Source organism: Scyliorhinus canicula, chromosome 17 (assembly GCF_902713615.1).
Source record: "Scyliorhinus canicula chromosome 17, sScyCan1.1, whole genome shotgun sequence".
Lineage (NCBI taxonomy): Eukaryota > Metazoa > Chordata > Chondrichthyes > Carcharhiniformes > Scyliorhinidae > Scyliorhinus > Scyliorhinus canicula.
In genome coordinates, this window is record NC_052162.1 from 75,792,920 (window position 1) to 75,816,177 (window position 23,258).

Here is a 23,258-nt window from a genome sequence, read left to right on the forward strand (position 1 = left end):
AAAGGAACGTGGCTTCCTTTCTCCTGATTCTGCTCCCCTAGACTGAATGTCTTCTGCACTTTCTCACCTAGCCTGAGTTGGATGATCCTGTGTGAAATGTGCATTTCAGTGTAAATAAAAAGGAGCAGTGTGGCAATCTGACTGTGATTGCCAGCCCTCAAAATTTCTGGCCCAATGTGTTTCATGTTGAATGTTAATGCAGGAGAAGTAATTTTGTTGTTTCACATACATCTTGTTAAACATACAATTACTGAAAATCTATTGTTTGTTGTTACTACGTTTCATTATCATTTTCTTTGCTCTTTGCTCCAAACTGCATTACCTAGCTACCAACTCCATCCCTCTCCCAGGCAACTGTCTGAAACTAAATCAACCTTATTGTTATATTTGATCTGGAGATGGGCTTCTGACCATATATCTCTGCTCACTGACCTACATTGACTCTTGGTCAAGCAGTAACTCAACTTTAGAATTCTCCTCCTAGCTTTTCAAGCCCTCCATGGTGTCACTCTTTTCCTATCTATGTAACTTTCTCTAGCCCCACATCCCTCCAAAATATCTCTTCAAACAAGCTTTTGACCATCTATCCTAATATCGCCTTATGTAGTTCATTGTCTAATTTTGCAAAATAAAGCTCCTGTGAAACCCTTAAGATGTTTTAGTATGATGAAGACATATATCTTGCCCTGACGCCTGACCTCTGGGATGTCGCATTGCAAGGAGAGAGAGGAGGGGGCAGTCTGCCTCAACAACCCTGAACCCCAGGTGACTCCCTCTGTTCACCTCAAACTCTCCATCCAAAATCTCGCCGGCACAGATTGCAGTTGATACTACTATGGGCCTTAAATTTGCAGCTTCATTGCTGTGTCGATAGTGTTGGCTGTCCAGAATGTGTGAAACTGCTGGAAGGCCTATGCTGCATTACTGATTCTTATGTAGACATTGACCCCTGTGTCACACTCCCTGAAGATGTTGCTCCCCAGAAAGGGAAAGTGGTTGATACCCTCAATATGAGGACAACCACACTTCTGCATTGGGCAGGTGGTGGAGTAGTGGTATCGTCTCTGGACTAGTAATCCAGAGACCCAGCAAAATGCTCTGGGGACCCAGATTCAAACCCAATATGAATACAATAAAAATCTGAAAGTCTAATGGTGACCATAAAACCATTTTTGATTGTCATAAAGACACATCTGGTTGACTTGGCGAAGTAAATCTGCTATCCTCAACTATTCTGGCCTACATGTGACTCTTAAATGCCCTCTAGAACAGCCCACTATGCCACTTAGTCCAAGGGAAGTTTGGGATGAGCAATAAAGGCTGGCCTAGCCAGCGACGCCCACACCCGATGTTGGAATTTTTAAAAAGTAGGTTTAAGGAGACCGAGTGTCATTATACTCACAAAAGAGGACATTTTATAAACAGTACTAGAGCTAAATCAAGATTGATGTGCAACCAATCAGCCAATGAATACCAGGGTGCATAAAATGCTGGGCTGGAACAAAAATCCCCAGTACAGAGAATAGTCATGAATAAATGAAATTGGAGTCACCACGGTTGCACTGTGGTTAACACTGTCACTTCCCAGTGCCAGCAACCTGGGTTCGATTCTGGCCTTGGGTTAGTGCATGTGTTCATAAGAGTTTGTACGTTATCTCTGTGTCTGCGTGGGTTTCCTCTGGGCGGTCTGGATTCCTCCCACAATCCAAAGATGTGTGGGTTAGGTGGATTTGCCATGATGATTTGCCCCTTGATGTTCAGGTGTGCAGGATAGGGTGGGTGGACGGGATGCGTGGACATTGGTAGAGAGATCATTCAAAGGGGTTGATGCAGACCTGGAGGGATGAATGGCTTCTTTCTGCAATGTAGGGATTATTCTATGATATTCTGTTACTGAATGGTGATGGGAGAGGCTTGTTGCCATTCCTTTCTCATTGTTCTGAACTTCTTACAGCTGACGCGTAGACCAACCGTGGTGCTGCTACTTGGATAACTGGTGGTTATGCCTTGGAGCGCACGCATTTCTTTGGCCAGCAAATTGGTATCATCTGTGAAATCCAGGTTCATCAACGGGTGGTTTTGCCACAGGGTGCCAAAGCTGCATCCACTATCACCTTTCTTTTGATGAAACTAAGAAGGAAAGGATTGGAGCCCGTCTGCAGCCTTGCCGTATCCTGAAGTAATCTGTGGTTCTTGTGCTGGTATTGACCCAGCAGCTGGAGTCATGATATGAGGCTTTGAGGTTGTTAATATACTGCTCCAGGATTCTGTACTTCTTGCGTTATGGAAGTGACTATCTTTCATTCTTTCATTCAAATGAAACATTTCCTTTGGGTGATTTGCATTTGTAATGAGTAAGGCCATGTCAAGGGGGAATTCTAAGCAGGAACTTGTTTATGTCCTTGAATATTGACACACAATACTTTCGGAAAAGACAAACTGGCTGATCTCTTCCTTTGAGGCAATTTTTCCACACTCTTTTTCCTGGGACCCACTTTTACCAACCAGCCAACCTTCTGTACAATTGCTGGCCGACCTTCGCGACCAGTGTCACCTGAACTTCGTGACTAATACTATTTTTGCTTTCCTTTTATGTGACAGGTGAGCCTGCTTAGTCCTTACAAGCTTACTTGCTTTGACATTCAATGTTACATTTCTGCTAAATATTTCAGCTGATGAATTAAGTTCTCGCTGCATCCTTTGAAAAAAATCAAGAGGTTTGTCCTCAAATCCGCCGTGTCTTCAAATGCCTTTGAAGTTTTGAGGGTTTTAAACTTTCATTTGCCAGTACTTCCCAGCACATAACACACGTGGGCTTTGCATCTGATTTGCATAATTAATAAAGCCATATCTCAAGCAATTACCTTTATACTGCTTTGTTCCGGATTTCAGCTGCACATCAGAGACCGTGAAGTGTTCATCAGCACTGCTTTGTCCTGCTGTGGACTCTCCTGTGAAACTCTCTCCAGCAGATTCCGTTGTGAAATCCTGGCGTGTGTGTGTCTCTGGCCCTTTCTTCCTCATTACAAAATGATCCATCTTCAGTTCTTTACATAGTCCTGTTGCTTGCTTGGCAGCAGTTATAAAATGGAAGAATCCATGATTTTGCGCCCAAAGCACCGACATGACGTCCGTGTATGTGCTGGACACGTCCTGCTCTCTGCCGTCGTTTCTGATGGGAAGACTCTGCTGTTTTTAACAATGTTGATCCTGGGTCAGCATGCTGACACCAGGAGGAGGCAGTCTGCCCCACTGGGCTCCGAGCCTGCACACTGCTGGATCTGCCTGAAGGGTCATGCGTGCACGGGGCGGGCGGCATTCTCAACCCAAAATCCGATTGCAGTTGACATTTTAAAAAGTTGGGCGCATCTCCTGCAATCAGGAATGCCGCAACCGATGAGGAACTTGTTTATGTCCTTGAATATTGACACACAATACTTTCGGAAAAGACAAACTGGCTGATCTCTTCCTTTGAGGCAATTTTTCCACACTCTTTTTCCTGGGACCCACTTTTACCAACCAGCCACTCTCTCGACACCCACCCACAATCTATCTGGGAGGCTTGACCTGAGTTTGAAAATCCCTGCTTCTGATTGTTCCTTTAGTCATCAATCCTAATGTATCCTTTTTTGGCTCAGTGCCAATCATGATCCTGTTTAGTGCCTTTTATGATCTGATTTATATTTATGATATGTTTATGATCCTGTTTATTGCCTTTTTAGTGTTAAAAGTGCAATAAAATTAAAGTTGTCGTTGAGGGCTCCACCCCGCGAGAATTGTAGCAGAATAACTCTCGGTGCAAAAAGATCCCGCAAAATCTACAGTTTTTTAAAAAACATCTCCAATGGCATGGCTGTGCTTCTATCTTGCAGTTCACATTTTGGTTATGTGGTTGAAAAAATGGTGGTTCACTCTGTATTTAAACAATTTGAGAGGGAAGGATTCCACAGATAAGTGCATCAACATGAATCCCTAAATTCGGTATATAGGGCTGGATTCTCCCCTACCCTGCGTGACGGAGGGTCCCGGCGTAGGGGAGTGGCGCCAACCACTCAGGGGTCGGGCCTCCCCAAAGGTGGGGAATTCTCCCCACCTTTGGGGGCCAGCCTCGCGCCGGAGCGGTTGGCACCAGAAGACTGGCGCAGAAAACCGGCGCCCCCGGCATCGGGGCTGGCCGAAAGGCTTTCGCCGGTCGGCGCATGCGCCGGCGGTGACGTCAGCGGCCAGCTGCCGCTGACGTCACCACCGGCGCATGCGCGATGCGGGTTTCTCTTCTGCTTCTGCCATGGCGGAGGCCGTGGCGGCCGCGGAAGAGAAATAGTGCACCCAGGGCACAGGCCCGGAGTCTGAGCGGGGGGCCCTGATCGCGGGCCTGGCCACCGTGGGGGCACCCCCGGGGTTGGATCGCCCCCCCCCCCCCCCCCCCCCCGGACCCCGGGGGCCCACTCGCGCCGCTGATCCCGCCGTTAAAGAGGTGGTTCAAACCTCGGCGGCAGGAGAAGCCTCCCAGCGGCGGGACTTCGGCCCATCCGGGCCAGAGAATCACCGCAGGGGCCTCGCCGGTTGGAGTGGCGAGATTCCGCCGCCGCCACTTCCCGGGTGGCGGAGAATCTCTGCCACGGCGGGGGCCAGATTTTCGGCGGCCCCAGGCGATTCTCCGACCCTGCTGGGGGTCGGAGAATTTCGCCCATAATGTGAGCATTTTGAATTGATGCAATGGTTGAGATATAACAGCTCCTGTGTTACATGCAAAAAAACTTTGCAACACAAGCAACTCTATGCTGCCCCGGATTCAACATTTCAGAGGACTGACCAGCCTAGTAGCATCACTTTGTGACAGTGCGTTGGACAAATGGCCATCCTTGTCATGGTTGCTGATGAAGCAATTTAGGATTAGACTGAATTTATGAGCAATGAATGGGTTTAATTTTAATTTGAAAAAGTACAACATTATTTGATTATTAAAAGGGAATATAATTAATTGGCAAATTGGCAAACCCCCCACGGGTTGCTGCTGCTGCTGACCTAGTACCTTATCGTTGAGCCAGAAAGTCGAGGAAAGGCTGCCACCTCCTAAAGAACCCCTGTACCGACTCCCTCAGGGCGAACTTGACCCTCTCCAACTTAATAAATCCCGCCATGTCATTAATCCAGGTCTCCACACTCGGAGGCCTCGCATCTTACCACTGCAGCAAGATCCTCCGCCGGGCTACTAGGGACACAAAGGCCAAAACATCGGCCTCTTTCGCCTCCTGCACTCCCGGCTCCACCCCAACCCCAAATATCGCGAGTCCCCAACCTGGCTTGACCCAGGATCCCACCACCCTCGACACTGTCCCCGCCACCCCCTTCCAGAACTCCCCCAGTGCCGGGCATGCCCAGAACATATGGGCATGGTTCGCTGGACTCCCCGAACACCTGACTCACCCTAGATCCGGACATGTGGGCCCAGTGCAGCACCTTGAACTGGATGAGACGAAGCCTCGCACATGAAGAGGAGGAGTTCACCCTCCAGGGCGTCCGCCCATGTCCCCTCCTCAATCTGCTCCCCCTTGAGCTCCTCTACCGACGCCTCCCCCACCTCCTGCATTACCTGATAGATGTCAGACACCTTGCCATCCCCGACCCACACCCCCGAAAGCACCCTATCCCTTACCCCCCCGCGGGGGCAGCAAAGGGAACCCCTCCACCTGCCGCCTAGCAAACGCCTTGACCTGAAGGTACCTGAACATATTCCCCGGGGGGAGCTCAAACTTCTCCTCCAGTTCACCAAGGCTCGCGTACCTCCCGTCAATAAACAGGTCTCCCAGCTTCCTAATGCCCGCCCTGTGCCACCCCAGGGACCCGCCATCCATGTTCCCTGGGACAAACCGGTGGTTCCCCCGCAGCGGTACCTCCACCAAGCCCCCCACTTCCCCCCTGTGTCGCCTCCACTGCCTCCAAATTTTGAGGGTAGCCGCCACCACCGGGCTCGTAGTGTACCTCGTTGGAGGGAGCGGCAACGGAGCCGTTACTAGTGCCTTCAGGCTCGTGCCTCCGCAGGACGCCATCTCCATCCTTTTCTATGCTGCTCCCCCCACTTGCGTACCATCGAGACATTAGCCGCCCAATAGTACCCAGAGAGGTTGGGCAGCACCAGCCCCCCTCTATCCCTGCCCCGCTCCAAAAAGACCCTCCTTACCCTCGGAGTCCCATGCGCCCAAACAAATCCCAGAATGCTGCTGTTCACCCTCCTAAAAAAGGCTCTCGGAACGAAAATGGGGAGGCACTGAAACAAAAACAAAAACCTCGGGCACCATCATTTTAGCGGACTATACTCTACCCGCCAACGACAACGGCAGCATGTCCCACCTTTTAAATTCCTCCTCCATCTGCTCCACCAACCTAGCAAAATTTGAGCTTGTGCAGAGTCCCCCAGCTCCTAGCCATCTGAACCCCCAGGTACCTAAAACTCCTCACCGCCCTCTTTAGCGGGAGCCTACCAATCCCCTCCTCCTGATCTCCCGGGTGTAAGACAAACAGCTCACTCTTGCCCAGGTTCAATTTATATCCGTAGAAACTCCCGAACTCAGCAAGAATCTCCATCACCTCCGGCATTCCCCCCACCGGGTCTGCTACATACAACAGCAAGTCGTCCGCATACAGCGACACTCGGTGCTCCTCCCCACCTCGCACCAAACCCCTCCACCTCCTCAACTCCCTGAGAGCCATGGCAAGAGGCTCTATTGCCAGCGCAAAAAGCAAGGGGGACAGGAGGCACCCCTGCCTTGTCCCACGGTGGAGCCTGAAGTACTCGGACCTCCTCCCATTTGTCGCTACACTCGCCATCGGGGCCTCGTACAGCAACCTCACCCATTTAATAAACCCCACCCCAAACCCGAACCTTTCCAACACCTCCCACAAGTACCCCCACTCAACCCTGTCAAAGGCCTCCGCATCCAATGCCACCACAATCTCCGCCTCCTTCTGCTGCCGGCATTATTATCACATTTAGCAGCCTTCGCACGTTAGTGTTCAGCTGCCTCCCCTTCACAAAACCCGTCTGATCTTCATGTATCACCCCCGGCACACAGTCCTCTATTCTAGTGGCCAAGATCTTCGCCAGCAACTTGGCGTCTACATTCAGCAGTGAAATCGGCCTGTATGAACCGCACTGCAAGGGGTCCTTATCACGCTTCAGGATCAGGGAGATTAGTGCCCGAGACATCGTCGTGGGCAGAACACCCCCCTCCCATGCCTCGTTAAAGGTCCTGACCAACAGGGGGCCCAGCAGGTTCGCATATTTCTTATAAAATTCAACCGGGAACCCATCCGGTCCCGGCGCCTTCCCCGACTGCATGTGGCCAATCCCTCTAACCAGCTCCTCCAACTCGATCGATGCCCCCAGTCCCTCCACCTGCTCCTCCTGCACCCTTGGAAATCGGAGCCTGTCCAAAAAATTCTCCATTCCCCCTCCCACCGCCGGCGGCTCCGACCGGTACAGTTCCCTATAGAAGTCCCTAAAGACCTCATTGACCTCTGCCCCCTGCCGCACCACATTCCCATCTCTATCCTTCACTCCCCCAATCTCTCTAGCCGCGTCCCGCTTACGCAGCTGGTGCGCCAGCATCCTGCTCGCCTTCTCTCCATACTCATAGACCGCTCCCTGCGCCTTCCTCCACTGTGTCTCCGCCTTTCTGGTGGTCAATGAATCAAACTTGGCCTGCAAGCTACGCCGTTCCCCCAGCAATCCCTCCTTCGGGGCCTCCGCTTACCTCCTATCCACACTTAACAGCTCCTCCACCAGTCTCTCCCTCTCCCTCCTCTCCCCCTCTCCCTATGGGCTCGGATGGAGATCAGCTCCCCCCTAATCACTGCCTTCAGAGCTTCCCACACCATCCCCACCTGGACCTCCCCAGTATCATTGACCTTGAGGTACCTCTCGATACATCCCCGAACCCTCCTACACACCTCCTCATCAGCCAACAACCCCACGTCCAGACGTAAAAGCGGGCGCTGGTCCCGCACCTTCCCCATCTCCAGATCCACCCAATGCGGAGCATGGTCCGAAATCGCGATAGCCGAATATTCGGCCTCATCCACCCTCGGGACCAGTCCCCTGCTCAGAACAAAGAAATCGATGCGGGAATAAACCCTGTGCACATGGGAGAAAAAGGAGTACTCCCGAGCACTCGGCCTCCCGAACCTCCAGGGATCCACTCCTCCCATCTGTTCCATAAACCCCCTCAATACCTTGGCCGCCGCTGGCCTCCTGCCTGTCCTTGAACTAGAACGATCCAGTAGGGGATCCAGCACCGTATTGAAGTCCCTCCCCCATGATCAAGCCCCCCACCTCCAGGCCAGGAATGCGGCCCAACATACGCCTCATGAAACCAGCATCATCCCAATTTGGGGCGTACACATTAACCAACACCACCCTCTCCTCAAACCGATCTTGCCACTTTTTATGAAGTGCCTCGTGTATCTCCACCTTCCCCACGAGGGCCGAAACCTCATCCTCGCGCTCAGAGGCCTGCTGCTGCAACTCAAGTATCGCTGCACCCTGGGTTGTCTGGTCTCCAGCAGCTTACTCGTCGTCACCTTCAGGGATTCCAACAACTCCCCTTTCAGCTCCGTGAAATAGCGCAGAAGGGCCGCCTGCTGCTCCTCAGCCCACTGCCTCCACTCCTCAAGGGCTCCACCGGCCGCCATTTTGTCCACCTTACCCCGCTTTTCCAGGGGAGCTGCTGCCCCACTTCGAGTCCGAACCATAAATCCCGGGGGTTTTGCTCCAGACCCCTTTATCCACCGGAAATCGTCGAATCAGCACCGTTTGGGGCACTTAAAAGAGCCCACAAGTCCTTTTAAAGCGGGAGCTGCTGAACGTGCGGCTTAGCTCCGCATAGCTGCAACCGGAAGTCCACTGTAGGGATTCTATGGGAATATTGCCGAGAAAAAACTCTTCACTTGGACTGGGAGGAAAAACAATCTGAGAAATTGGAATGGGCAGTTGTGCCAACCTACCACGGCAGGAAGAAACGTAGCTCAAATTCTTCACAACCAGCTGATGCTATATTGCTACTGCTGACAATATACCTCAGTTGAATTGCTTATTCTATAGCCAATTTCCAAAATCACCTTTCTCTCTGTGAGTGACTTCAAAGACACTCGATATTTACAAACCTTACTTCTGCTACATATGCTCCATATGTTTACAGTGGAATGTATCTCTGTCGGCATGAATAACATTGTCTAGCTGACAAAATCATAGCCTGAACTGGATACTTTCATTTGTTGTCTTACATGACATGGATAGTAATTGGTGGACGAGAAATTCTGCCTATAAGATTCATTAATTAGGAGTTAAGTTAGATACAAAGGATTATTTTTTGATGGGTTCCTTTAACAAGGATGATAAATCATCACCATATCTTAGCCGTTCATCTCAGAAAATAGTGACATGTATGTAAAGCCACATCATCGGGTGAAAATCTCCACCGCATGACACTGCAAAGGTATACCGTGATCGGGTGGAGAATTGGGCGTCGGGCCAAAATTGAGGTCCTCACACAGTGCCGATTCAGCTGCCACGCTCCGGTCCCTCGATGGTGGTAATAACGAGGTTTGTACCCGTTGCCGGCGGCGACATGCAAAACCTGCATTTGCATGTATTTAAATATGATCCATTTGGACACAATATGCTCCGCCCTTCTGTGATTCTCCGCTCTCCCAAGCGGAAGTTTCACGTGCGTGAATTACTACAAGTCTTTACAAACATGGACTGGGTGTCATGGCTGCAGAGGCGGAGCGGGAGGCTGTGAAAAAACAACAGAAAAACTGTCAGGCTTGTTGGGGGATGGCTCCCCAGGCCAGGGGCAGTAGCGGGTAGTGACGGTGCTACATCCGTGGACCTGGGGTGTCACCCTCGGGATAGGGGTGATCTGGCTCAGATCGCCATTGCTACAGTCTATTTTTTAAACGCATCCCTTTGGTGCTACTCATCGACTCCTGGCTTCTCACACAGCTGAGTGCTACCTGTGTCCTGTAAATATTTAGAAGGCCTCTGGGCATTTGGAAGTCGACCAAGCCACCACTCTGGCCACCCTCGTAATTACCAGCTGTATCATCAGTGTCAAAATCAATCAGGAGCGGACCAGGTGTCGACACTGCTCAGAAGCACTGCCTCATTGCAGGGGTTCAGGAGAGCTCACGCAAACCAGAGGATACCTGCAACGCGGCCTTTGGAACTCTCCCTGGCTCTCTGCCCCTTTCAGGGCAGAAAACTGCTCGTTCTCCCTGTGTCTGCGTGGGTTTCCTCCGGGTGCTCCGGTTTCCTCCCACAAGTCCTGAAAGACGAGCTGTTAGGTGAATTGGACATTCTGAATTCTTCCTCTGTATACCCATACAAGCACCGGAATGAAGTGACTAGGAGCTTTTCGCAGTAATTTTAAACTTTTGGGACAATAAAGATTATTAAAATAAAAGACTCACCAGAGACCACCACCTATCCGAATCACCAGCTGTCTCTTCCTGGTGAGACTGGCAGTGCTGACTGCTTCTGCCACCACCTCCAAAACAGTGTTCAGGAGGACAGGATTGAGTGTGCGGTCCGTGCTGAGGAAGAGATGTTCCTCAGCTCCTCACTAGCATGGAGCTGTGGGTCCACCCTGGATTTCTGACCTGGTGGGGGGGGGGCAGGTCTTCTCTGAGCCATCTTGGTTGCTGCAGTGAGTGTTTGGTAAGTGCAGTGCTTAAAAAACGCTCCAGCTGCCAGGCTCTGGCACAAACTCTGGCCCAAGCAGTTTTGGTGCCTACCAGAAATTGCTGAGAATTCACGCCAGCAGAATGCTGGCCCATTAGCATGTCCTGAATTGTTCCACAAATAGCACCCCTAACAAGTTGGGTTGGCACCAGGTTTGACGAGCCAGATGAACTTGATGGTTGTCCTTTTTTTAGCATTACAAATGTTGCTATTTGGCTTTCAAGGACCATCTTGTTGACAGGCTGATTGTTAGCATGATCATTACCCATTTTTGCTGTTGCTTCTTCGGCAATGCACTGTCTGGCATGGTACTAAGCCATAAAGGTCAAAACACCCCCTGTTTGAGCCTTGATTTCAGCTGATTTATGCTTATGACTTGGCACTTCTGGGCTAAGAAGGAAAAAAATCCATTGTGTGTGCCTCTGATAGCTTGTGCAAGTAGCATTCTTCAAAAAGACTTGGTTGGAATAAAACCTGATGTTCCAACATTTAAACAATTTATTCTGTGCAATCATGGGTTATGAATATAAATTATAGTCACTTAGGTAAGGGCTTTTACCAATGGAGCCATATCCAATATTAAATTATCTTGGAGGGGGAAGGAGGGTTTGTGGGAAAGGCCAGAAATGTGGAGAGAAAATACATGTTTTAAACTCCTGCAGAACTAATTTTGATGCTGAGGCTCTGCAACATGCCATTTTATTACTTGTAACTTGTAGGCTTAAAAGTCATTCATTTAATGATTGCACTGACCCAGAAGTGCTGACAGAACCAAACACCCGGTTAGAGGTTCTGACTTTATTTAGAGCACTATTCCCCATGTGTACAGATATCAACCTGAATTTTGCATTAGTAATAATGAAGAAACTGCCAGGGCCGTCATTATTCTGCTGACACTCCGAACTTTTGGAGTCTCTAAATTCGCAGAAAGCACAGAAATTCAGAAGTTGTTGTTTGTGATTCTACACTTTTCTATAAGGTGTCTGTGGATGCCTCATAGATTGCAATCAATTAAAAATCACTGAACTGATCGTCTATTTGTCTCACCATAAAAATCCTTGAAAAAGTTCCATCTTTTGGATGCAATCCTTGAAAAAGTTGCATCTTGTTGAATGATGTTTAACTGGCTTCATAATGGCATGCAAAACATATAATTATTGCTGAAAAACCTCTCTGGCCCTGAAAACTTTATTTTGTATTCATGAAATGCCATTTACCCAGTTTAGGATATAAAAAGTGCACATTATTTCAATAGCTGTGTTTTAGTTTGTGCTATTTTGATTTCTACTTTCATGTCATGTCCAAATCATTTATTTTGCCCTCTGTAGAATATTATTGAACATGAAAGAGAATCAGTGCACTTACTGCTTTACTATTGATAAGAATACTGCAGTGTGAGCAAATGCTTACTTTGCTCGATGACATTACTTTGCTGGACTGCAGGAGAATCTTCTGACTTGATGCTAGATTCAAAAATGTTGCGAAGTGGGCAATATACACAACAGAAATTTCTGGGCTTATGTATGCATCTTTCTTCAAGATCAGTGCAACGAGGATTGTCCCTTGCTCACTGCAAAATCCAGGTATATCAGCATTACTTAGATGCTTGTGGAGTGTTGTTACTTATTTGTTATATTTGTTACTATGCCTGGCCTGTGTAACTGTCATACAAACTATGGGCTAAAATTATTTCATGTAGCATGACATCAAAGTCATGCTACAACAACTATGTTGATTCCCTGGGGACAGACGGCACAGCTGGACACTACTGCAGTGTGACCTGCACAGGTTCCAATGATGGCAACCCATGCAAGTATCGGCCAGCAGTGCTATCTGCCCCTGGGAATTTGTAGTCTTTGAAGCAATGCTACATGAATGATCAACACAATTAATTGATTTTTCTGAATCCAAAGTATGCAGTGATTGTAACAGGGGAATAAAGACTGTTTTTTCAATTTTGTTTTGGTTTCTTGGATGATTTTCAATTCAGTATAATTTGCTTTATGATCGGACTCTGGTGCATTGTTTATGTTGAGCTGCCTCTTCATTGCGACAGTTGTATGTTGAGGGATTCTCAGTGGAGGTGTTAAAAGGTTACATTTGGTAGTGCAAATTTATCAGAAAGCTGTAGTAATGAGGGCACAAATTAGGTTAAACTAAAAATGCGCAGCTCTTTTCAACAATGATAAATGTCTAAGCTTTCATATTTTAAAAAAAGAATATAGTCTTCTGCACATCATCCAAATGTCACTTGTTCTTGTCCTACCTTTGCTTAGTTTTTAGAACCGTAGTTCTAATTAGAGCGTTCTAGTTTTTTTAATGCAAGGACATAGTTTGCAAATTGAATATTGTAAATAAGTTGCCTCTTTAAAGTAGCAAGTGCATGTTGAATCCATCATTAACCTTTTATTGAGAAAGATGCCCTCAATAATATATTTTAAGATATGTGTGAAGTGATGCATTTTGAAAGCAAAAATAGGGGATCCAGGAACAGTGGAGTTTAGGTTTACAGACATACATCTTTGGAGATGAACAAGTTGACAAAGTTGTTAAAATAATTTGAGATCCCTTGGTTTAAAATAGATCCAGAATAAAAATAAAGCCACCTTGGGTCTCAGCTGAAATATTTTGTCAAATTCTGTGCACTGTGCCTTAGGAACGATATCAAGTGTTTAGGAGAGTACAGAGAAGATTTAGCATGAGGATATCATGAATTAAATACATTTGTTAAGTAAAGGGACAAGAGAAGCTGGGGCAGTTTCTCCGAGAGCAGGGAAGGTTAATGAGTGATTCCAAAATTATGAATGGTTTTGATTGAATGAATGAGGAGGAACTGTCTCCATTGGCGGATGGTCAGTAACCAGAGAACATGAATTAAAGATAACTGGTAAAGAACGAGAATGTGGAAGGGACATTCTTTTGCTCAGCAAGTTATTATGATCTCGAATGAACTGCGGTGGTGGAAGAGGATTCAATGGTAATTTTCAAAGGCAACTTGGAAGAAAAGTTTGCAAGGCTATGGGAAAAGAATGAAGAAAGTAAGATAAATTGGGTAGTTCCTTCGAAGAGCTAGAAAAGACAAAATGGTTTGAATACTTTGTATTGGTTTGACATGTACCTTTCCTAGCTTTGAATGCTAATTTGAATGTAATTTTATTTCTGGAATGTTGAAATCCGATTGAACTTCAACATTGGCAATAGGTGTTGACTTTCTATTTGAATAATGCGCATATTGCCTTGTCTAATGTTTTGCAAATCGTCCAGCTTTACAGTACAAAACAAAATGCTTATCACTGTTAGTCACCATTCCCCCATTGAAACAGACTGCAACGTCTGGAATCAGCAAGTATTCATTCATGGTATTTGAACGTCATTGACCAGGCCAGAATTTTTGGCCCAACCTGAATTGCTGCTGAGAAGATGATGATGTGCCATCGCCTTGAAGTGCTGCAGTCCCTCTGGTGTAGGTACGCTGTTGGGGAAGAACGTCCAAGACTCGAGTGACAGTAAAAGAAGGGCAATCCAAGTTGGGATAGTGAGCGACTTAAAGGGAACTTGCAAGTTTTGAAGGTAGTAAAAAGAAGTTTGGTGAGTTGCTGCATTACAACTCGTGTGTGATACACCCAGATATCCCTGTATTCTGATGATGGAGGGAATGAATGCTAAAAGTGGTGGATGGATCAAGTGTGGATCAGGTAGACTGCTTTTTCTTGGATGGTGTTGAATGTCTTGAGTGACTGGAGCTGCATTCATCAGGCAGACTTGACAGACTTTTGGGGAAAATAATGCCATTGATTGTTAAAGGGAGATGGTCAGATTTTCTCTTGTTCGACTAAGTCATTTCCTGGCGCTTGAGCAAATGTTTCTTGTTACTTATCAGCCCAAAGCTGAATGCTGTTCAGATCTTGCTGCATGAAGGCACTGACTGTTTCAGTATCTGGGGCGGAATCCTCCGACCTCCCCGCAGGGTCGGAGAATCGCCCGGGGCCGCCAAAAATCCCGCCCCCGCCGTGGCAGAAATTCTCCGCCACCCGGGAATTGGCGGGGGCGGGAATCATGTCCCACCGATCGGCGAACCCCCTGCGGCGATTCTCCGGCCCGTGATGGGCCAAAGTCCTGCCGCTGGGAGGCCTCTCCCGCCGCCGTGGTTTGAACTACCTCTGGTGGCGGCGGGATCGGCGGCGCGAACGGGCCCCCAGGGTCCTGGGGGGGGGGGGCATGGGGCGATCGGACCCCAAGGGGTGCACCCATGGTGGCTAGGCCTGCAATCGGGGCCCACCGATCGGCTGGCGGGCCAGTGCCGTGGGGGCACTCTTTTCCTTCAGCCGCCGCCACAGCCTCCACCATGGCATAGGTGGAAGAGAATCCCCCAGCGCGCATGCGCTGGTGGTGACGTCAGTGGCAGCTGACGCACCGGCGCATGCGCAAACCGGCGAAGGCCTTTCGGCCAGCCCCGGCGCCGGGCGGCAGGCGTCAAAGGCCGTTGTTGCCGGTTTTGGCGCCAGTCGGTGTGGTGCCAACGCTCCAGCGCGGGCCTAGCCCCTCAATGTGAGGGCTTGTCCCCTAAAGGTGCGGAGAATTACGCACCTTTGGGGAGGTCCGACGCCGGAGTGGTTGGCGCCACTCCGCTACGCCGGGACCCCCCGCCCCACCGGGTAGGGGAGAATCCCGCCCCTGAGCAGTGGTGAATGATATTAAACATTTTGCGATTGTCAGTGAATAGCCCCACTTCTAACATTTGTGTTGGAAGAGGGTCTGTCATAATCCCCATGGGGAAACCATTTTCGATCTCCCCGTGGTCCATGTGGAATACGTTCTTCCCTTGTAGGGGGTGGAGGCCACCCAGCTGGAGCTTCTTAAAGACATAAAAGCTGGCCCGAGCAGGGCCTTGCATTGTTAGTTGTCCCAACAAGGGCTGGGTGGCACAGTGTCGTAGTTTCATATTCTTCCAAAGTAAAATTTTGATTATTATTATCAGTAGATGAGAGGGAAATGTGTTAATTATGCAGTTTATTTACAAAGAGCCTTCGTCAGATCTTATCTGGAATATTGTGTTCAGCTTTGGGCACTATATCTCGGGAAGTATATATTAAGCATGGAAGAAGTACAGAGCAGATTCACCTAGATCGAGACAAGAGAGTAGATAGGAAACTAAGTGCAGAAATAAATGGGTCTTTTTCCAAATGGAAGGCAATGAATAGTAGGGTACTGCAGGAATCAGTGCTAGGGCCCCAGCTATTCACAATATGTATTAGTGATGTAGATGAGGGAAGTAAATGTAATATCTCCAAATTTGCAGATGACAGAAAGCTAGGTGGGTGGGTGAGCTGTGAGGAGGATGCAGAGAAGCTTCAGTGTGATTTGAATAAGTCAAGTAAATGGGCCAAAGAATGACAGATGCAGTATAATATGAGATTATCCACTCTGGTAGCAAAAACAAGTAGACAGATTATTATCTGAATGGCTATAGATTGAGAGTGAAATGTGCATTGAGTCCTTGTACATGAATCACTGAAAGTAAGCATGCAGGTGCAGCAGGCGGTAAAGAAGGCAAATGGTATGTTGGCCTTCACAGCAAGAGGATTTGAGTGCAGGAGTAGGGATGTCTTGCTGCAATTATATCGGGCCTTGGTGAGACTACACCTGGAATATTGTGTGCAATTGTGGTATCCCTATATGAAGAAGGATGCTCTTGCTATGGAGGGAATGTGGCAAAGGTTTACCAGACTGATTCCTCGATGGCAAGATTGAGTTATTGTCAGTTAGGATTATATCTGCTGGAGTTTAAAAGAAGGAGGGGAAATCTCATAGAAACCTATAAAATTCTAACAGGGCTAGACAGGGTAGATGCAGAATGGATGTTAAGAATGGGGAGTCGAGAACCAGGGTTCACAGTCTAAAGGTACAGGGCAAAGCATTTTGAATGAGATGATGAGACATTTCTTCACCTAGAGTGTGGCGAACCTGTGGAATTCGCTATTACAGAGAGCAGTTGAGGCCAAAGCATTGTATTCTTTCAATGGGGGGTACGGTAGCATAGTGGTTAGCATAGTTGCTTCACAGCACCAGGATCCCAGGGTCGATTCCCGGCTTGGGTCAACATCTATGCGGAGTTTGCACTTTCTCCCCGTGTCTGCGTGGGCTTCCTCCAAATGCTCTGGTTTCCTCCCACAATCGAAAGTTGTGCCGGTTAGGTGGATTGGCCTGCTAAATTGCCCTTAAGTGTCCAAAAAGGTTGGGTGGGGTTACTGGGTTACGGGGATAGGGTAGGGGTGTGGGCTTAGTTAGGGTGCTCTTTCCAAAAGGCCGGTGCAGACTCGATGGGCCGAATGCCTCCTTCTGTACTGTAAATTCTATGAAGAAGGAGTTAGATATAGCTCTTGGGGCTAAAGGGATCAAAGGATATTGGGGTGGGGGGGAAGCAAAAACTGGTTACTGAGTTTGATGATCAGTCATGATCATAATGAATGGCGGAGCAGACTCAAAGGGCCGATGGCCTGCTACTATGTTCTATTTTCTATGTTTATGTGCAAATTATGAGGATAGGCTCCAGGGTGTTGAGCTTATATTCCTTTGAATGGAGGAGATTTGAGTGATGAACTGATTGAGGTGTTTACAGTGCTAAATGATTAGATATGTTTGGTTGGAGAAATCACCTCCTTTGGTGAGGGACTTAATTGGAGCTCAGCCATTGTGGAGCGAAATCAAGCACCTTTCTATAGTAAGTGTAGTAGAAATATGGAAAGCTACCCCAGAAAAGAATATGGATGTAAGATCAATTGATGCTTCAAGACTGAGAGATTTTGTCATGTAAGGGTTTCAAGGGATATGGAGGTAAGGTTCTGAACAGCCAGCCGTCATATAACTGGATTGGCAGAGCAAACCCAAGGGGTTTAAAGATTCCTGTGAAAACAATTGTAATTCAATAACTTGCTGAATTTACAGTTTATCTATAGCACAAAAATCAGGAGCATTTTTGCTGCAACCTTTCATTATTGGATTTTTCATCAAATTTGATAAGGAACTTTCCCCCTGACATTGTGCTCTTTCTGAAAATACTATGAACTGTCTTTTCTGTAGTTTAATAGGATGCTCTGTTTACTCTGTCTAAAGGTTTTTTGATCAAATGTTGTATTTTATGTACATCGTTTGAAGTCCTGTCAGGGATTTTAGGAAAAGCTGTATAAGTTGTTTAACCACTTGCGGAGCGTCTCAAATTACTTCAAATGGATACAGAAGAATAAAATATTTAAACAAGAATTTCAGGATGGAAAGGGAGTAGCGATCCTTGGTACATGCCAATCTTTTCAGCTGTTGTTTTTAAAATGAAACAGAAATTAAAGAGACTGCAGAGGTAAAACTTGTATAATAGGGTTCATTCAACTTTATTAAGATGCACTTTAGTTTGCTCTGAATTGCTACCCAAGTCAACATATTAATTTTGCTTCTTGTCATATGCCGCAGAATTAAACAAATATCATGCCATTTACCAAGAAATGTGAACTGCTGAGTTCATTGAAATGTATGGAATGAAGGGTTTTGATGTTGAAAACCAGGGGCGGAATTCTCCGACCCCCCGCAGGGTCGGGGAATCGCCCGGGGCCAGCGTAAATCCCGCCCCCGCCGTGGCCGGAATTATCTGCCACCCGGGAATCGGCGGGAGCGGGAATCACGCCCCGTCGATCGGCGTGCCCCCGCGGCGATTCTCCGGCCTACGATGGGCCGAAGTCCCACTTCTGACAGGCCTCACCCGCCGGCGGGAATTGGAGCACCTCTGGTGCCGGCGGGATTGGCGGCGCGAGTGGGCCCCAGGGTCCTGAGGGGGGCACGGGGTGATCGGACCCCGGGGGCTGCCCCCACGGTGGCCTGGCCCGCGATCAGGGTCCACCGATCGGCGGGCGGGCCATTGCCGTGCGGGCACTCTTTCTTCCGCCGCCGCTACGGCCTCCACCATGGCAGAGACGGAAGAGACCCCCCTACCGCGCATGCGCCGGTGGTGACGTCAGCGGCCGCTGACGCATCGGTGCATGCGCGGACTGGCGAAGGCTTTTCGGCCAGCCTTGACGCCGGGCGGCGGGCTCCAAAGGCCATTGGCGCTGGTTTTGGCGCCAGTTGGCGTTTCGGAAACCACTCCGGCGCGGGTCTAGCCCCACTTCTCCGCACCTTTGGGGAGACCCAACGCCGGAGTGGTTGGCGCCACTCTGCTACGCCGGGACCCCCGCCGGGTAGGGGAGAATCCCGGCCCAGATCTCTTACAGCTCAGACTTGAGACATTCTGTAATGTGTAATCTCCTTGATGAATATGCTATAAGCATTGTATTATTAAGACATGTTAATTTACAGTGCTAGTAATTGCTAATGGAATATTTTAATTTAGTTCAGCTATTGTAAACTATTTTGATTTGATTTTACAACTGAAGGATAACAGAAATATAAATATTGGAGGACACCATAGCTCTACTCTTTATACCTATCAGTGGATTGTCATTTCATGTCTCGGTTACTCATGTAAATCTCACTCCTTAGGTAATAAGAAAATACATGCACTGCTTGTTCGTAACACAGTGGATAAATATGACACTGAACTATACAGGACTTGAGGCCCTCGGCTCAATCCCTGATCTGGGTTTTCCTATCTTAGTCAGGACATCATTTGGGGTACTATTGATTGCCACAGTGCCTCTCGGCTCAGAGAAAACAGCCAAGATTCACGTTCCCGATTGCCAGCCGTGCCTATAGAACATAGATGTGGATGGATATTGAGTCATTTTAGTTTGAGCTTGTTTGTGAAAATCTCGATGGTGAAATGCCTGAGAACACTGTCACATACCTGTATGAAAGACATCCTGGAGGGCTTGATGGTGCTTGTGGACCTGACAGCCAACTTCACTCACATCTTGGAAGAGAACTGTCGTAGCACAGCGGCTTTAAGGTGCAAGCCTGCGCAATGCATGTGAGCTTAGGTGCAGGAGCGTGCAAACCTGACCAGTGGAGAAAAAAATGCATGTCCCTGGAATGGGATCCTGTGCATAGTCGAGGAAAAATCCTTAATCACCACTAGGTAAGTGCAGTTTCTGGCATGATCAAATTTCTAGGCCATCATTTTTCCTTGTGGACTTGTGAGAACATATCAATAGAAAAATGCATGATATAAGCGCAACTGCATAAGTTGCTATCTCTTTGCAAATCACTGTATGATGACAGTTGACATTATGGTGTTTGACATGAAAAGAAAATAGTTTTGCATTACAAATCTGTGCATGCTGGTTAGAACGTGGGAGAGGCCAAAATCGGGATCTGCGCCAGGTGCTGATCTGTTCACAATCTAACTGGCCCGTTCCCGTTGGTTGGTTCCGTATCCTGCCTAAATGTGGCGAGGTGCCAATTAACACCAATTGAGGCCAATCTCCTTATCGCTAGATCCCTTATCTAATGGCCTCCCGTGATCTAACCGGCTCCTCAGCAAGTGGTCATGTGGGTGCCCTTTAGCACGCCTTGTTAAAATTGTGAAGCTAGCGCAATGGCTGCTGAGGGAATCGGAAGAGGCGCGGGGCGTTGTGCTCAGCGCCTGTGGGTCCCAGCAGGCCACACCCCCGGAATGTGTATGCACATAACAAGGGCAACTTTAGCTGCTGTCTGTCCATTCCACCGAACACCGCTAGGCAGAGCCCTCTCCGTGGTAATATGGCGAAGGTCACTTTAGCTCCCTCTGACAGTGGTAGCTGAAGGATATTGCTACTAAGGAAGCGGTATTGTTAGTTACAAGAGAATTTCACAGCTCTCTTGTGGCTTCCCGTGGGTGGAAAAACCATGTCGCAGGCTCGAGTTATTGCCTAGCATCCCAATCAGACTGTGAGGCCTGGGCGCTTTGCCTGAACACCGGAGACGTCAGCACCACAGAGGCAGCAGCCAACTTAGCATCTTCGAGCTGGGCCTCAGCACCGTGAGCAGAGGTGAGTGTACGTGGATTGGGGATGGAACCTGAGCCTGATCAAGTTTTCTTCCCGGCAGGAGCCTCTGCTGTGGCCGGGGCTGCTTGTGCAAGGCGGGGTCCTCCAGCACAATTGATTTGTTGGATGGTACCCTGAGATAAGGTTGGGAACGTAAGGGTGGGGGAGGTGTGAGCAACTCGAGGGTCCTGGGTGGAAACTATAACTGATTGCATGCCTCCCACCTCTCCAATTCATTATGGGTGTCACATTACGGGTTGTATTGTGGACCCCCGAAGAGGCTGTCCCTGCAGTGCTGGTGGAGGGGGTGACGGGCCTTCAGGGCCCTTTCCTGCCTACTTCCCCTGTGGGGACAAAGAGAAGGAATTGTGAGCAGCACGCTTCATGCATCACCCAGGGAGGAGGGGAGGTGGCTATAGCGGGGGATAGGCTTGGACACCACTGCTATACATGGGTGCGTTGTGCTGGTGGGTGCCAGCACAGGCGGGATATTGTGCTGGGAAAGGGAGGTAGGGGGTGGAAGGCGGAACTGGTGCCAGGGGGCTGATGTCAACTCGCCCGGGTGGCCCAGTGAAGGTCGTTGAGCAGCTTCTGACTGGACCGAGGGCCTCCTGGTTATGCTCCCTGAGCTGATGGCCGCTGCTACTGTCTCCCAGGTGGCACCGGCTGACCTGTGGCTGACCCTCCGACCCCTTCAGGGAACAGGGTGTCCTGTCACAACTCTACCTCCGGTCTGGACAGGTCAGCATCTCTGAATCGTGGAACAGGTCTGTGTGGTGGCATGGCTGCGTGCTGTCTGGGGTTTGCTCGGATGGAACTGTTTGAGAGCTGCTCCCCTTTGTTAGTGGGGAGCTGCCGGGTTTGGTCCAAGCGAATCAGCTGGCGAGACAGCCATTTCCGCCGTGAAACCTGTGGGGCATCATTACCTGCCCTAATTGATGTTAGATACCCATCGTGGTCTCGCCTGGTTGGCCGTTGGAAGGCACCCCATAATCTCGCTCGCTACCGCACTTAGAGTGCGAACTAACGGGAGAAGCACTTAAGATTCCAGTTGTATCAGATAGGTTTTCGTTTTGGGCAGCATAGCCTCTTAATTTTATGTCCAATATTTCACCCCTAAATATACATTTGGAAACTTGAAGATATGCATGATACAACAGAAAATGTTTAGCTGTAATACATTAACAGAAATCTTTAAATAAAATAACAGCTTTCTGAACATCAATTAACCATGGTGTGATTTCAGTTGTCTAAATATTGTGCTCATTCTTGTGCTCATTCATATTTTCTTGATTCCTTTCTTTCATCTTAGGAGTCATATTTTTGAAATTGTGAATCCATCCATTTGAAAGCGTTAATAAAGTGGTTTAATAGTATGATAGTTTTAATGTCAGAATTGATAAGAAACTTTGTGGGTATCCTGCTTATTATCCAAAAAGCAATTTACTACGATCAAGGTTAATTGAAACTAGAGCTCTAACAGTGTGGCAGAATACAAAGAATGGAAGTTTTCTTTCATAAGGAACACAGTTGTTTATGTCAAGCATTTCACATGCGGAAAAAGTCTAAGCTGTAACATTATTAGTTTGCAGGGATCCGGTAAATCAACAATTACTTTGGCTTTAACTCATTTTAATTAATTTTTATTTGATGTAAGAAAATTATCGATCAGAAATGAACGAATGCAAACAATCTATTTGAAGGACCAGAAAAAAAAACTAGGATAAATGATGGGAGAAAGTCACTCAATCAAATTGCTCAAGAAAAATTCTGAAGTCCATTTATTTGCCCTTTTTTGCCCAACTGTAATATGTAATTTGCAAAATAAGGTGTGGCACAGAAAGTGACATTTCAGAATTCATCAATAGAATTATTTTTGCCACTTTAAATGTAGTCCTTATCATTTCTACCTCAAGGACTCAGTATTTATCAAACCTTTGAATGGTTAAGAGAGTTACAAATCCTGCCATTGGAGTCTGCGCACATGCAGTTTACAGAACTTTGCAAAATATGTTTTTGTGGATAGCTAATTATATATATTTTTTTCAACAGTATTTCACTTTCTTTCATGTATTTTAATGCAGCATAAATATAATTAATACACGTCTTTGTTTTTCAGCTGGGTTAATAACTTTGGTCATGAAGGACTTGGTCTCATGCTTGATGCGTTGGAGAAATTATTGGACAAAAAGCAGTAAGTAATAGCCAGTTGTTTCAATTTAAGGACACAAGATGAAATGGAAAAAAGTTTGGAACTAAACAAAATGCACCAAGGCATTTAATAAACATTTGTGATATAGTATTTAGGTGATATTCACATGCACTCTGACCAACTATTCAACATAATACTCTTCATACAGCTATGATACGAATTTATGTACTCGTTCCAAAATGGCGTACTTGATTCCCAGGTTATTCCAATGCCCACTGTTCTATGACGGCACAAACTTGCCTTTTATTTGCCAGTTAAGGGCCTCAATAAACCCAAAGGTGAGCGGGCTAGCTAATGTTTTACTTGTCTCCTCTTATAATGGGCAGGAGAAAATATGGTGGGCTAGCCACCTGTC

General features: G+C 47.8%; 1 protein-coding gene across 4 annotated transcripts in view; it reads left to right on the plus strand.

Moving 5' to 3' along the window:
• Positions 1 to 23,258, plus strand: part of diaph2 (diaphanous-related formin 2) — an 878,670-nt gene that overhangs the window by 252,729 nt on the left and 602,683 nt on the right. For all 4 annotated transcript variants that reach the window (XM_038775000.1, XM_038775001.1, XM_038775002.1 and 1 more), the window contains one exon: positions 22,811 to 22,885. In XM_038775000.1, coding sequence (XP_038630928.1) covers positions 22,811 to 22,885 — 75 coding nt within the window. The remainder of the gene's footprint in view (positions 1 to 22,810; positions 22,886 to 23,258) is intronic.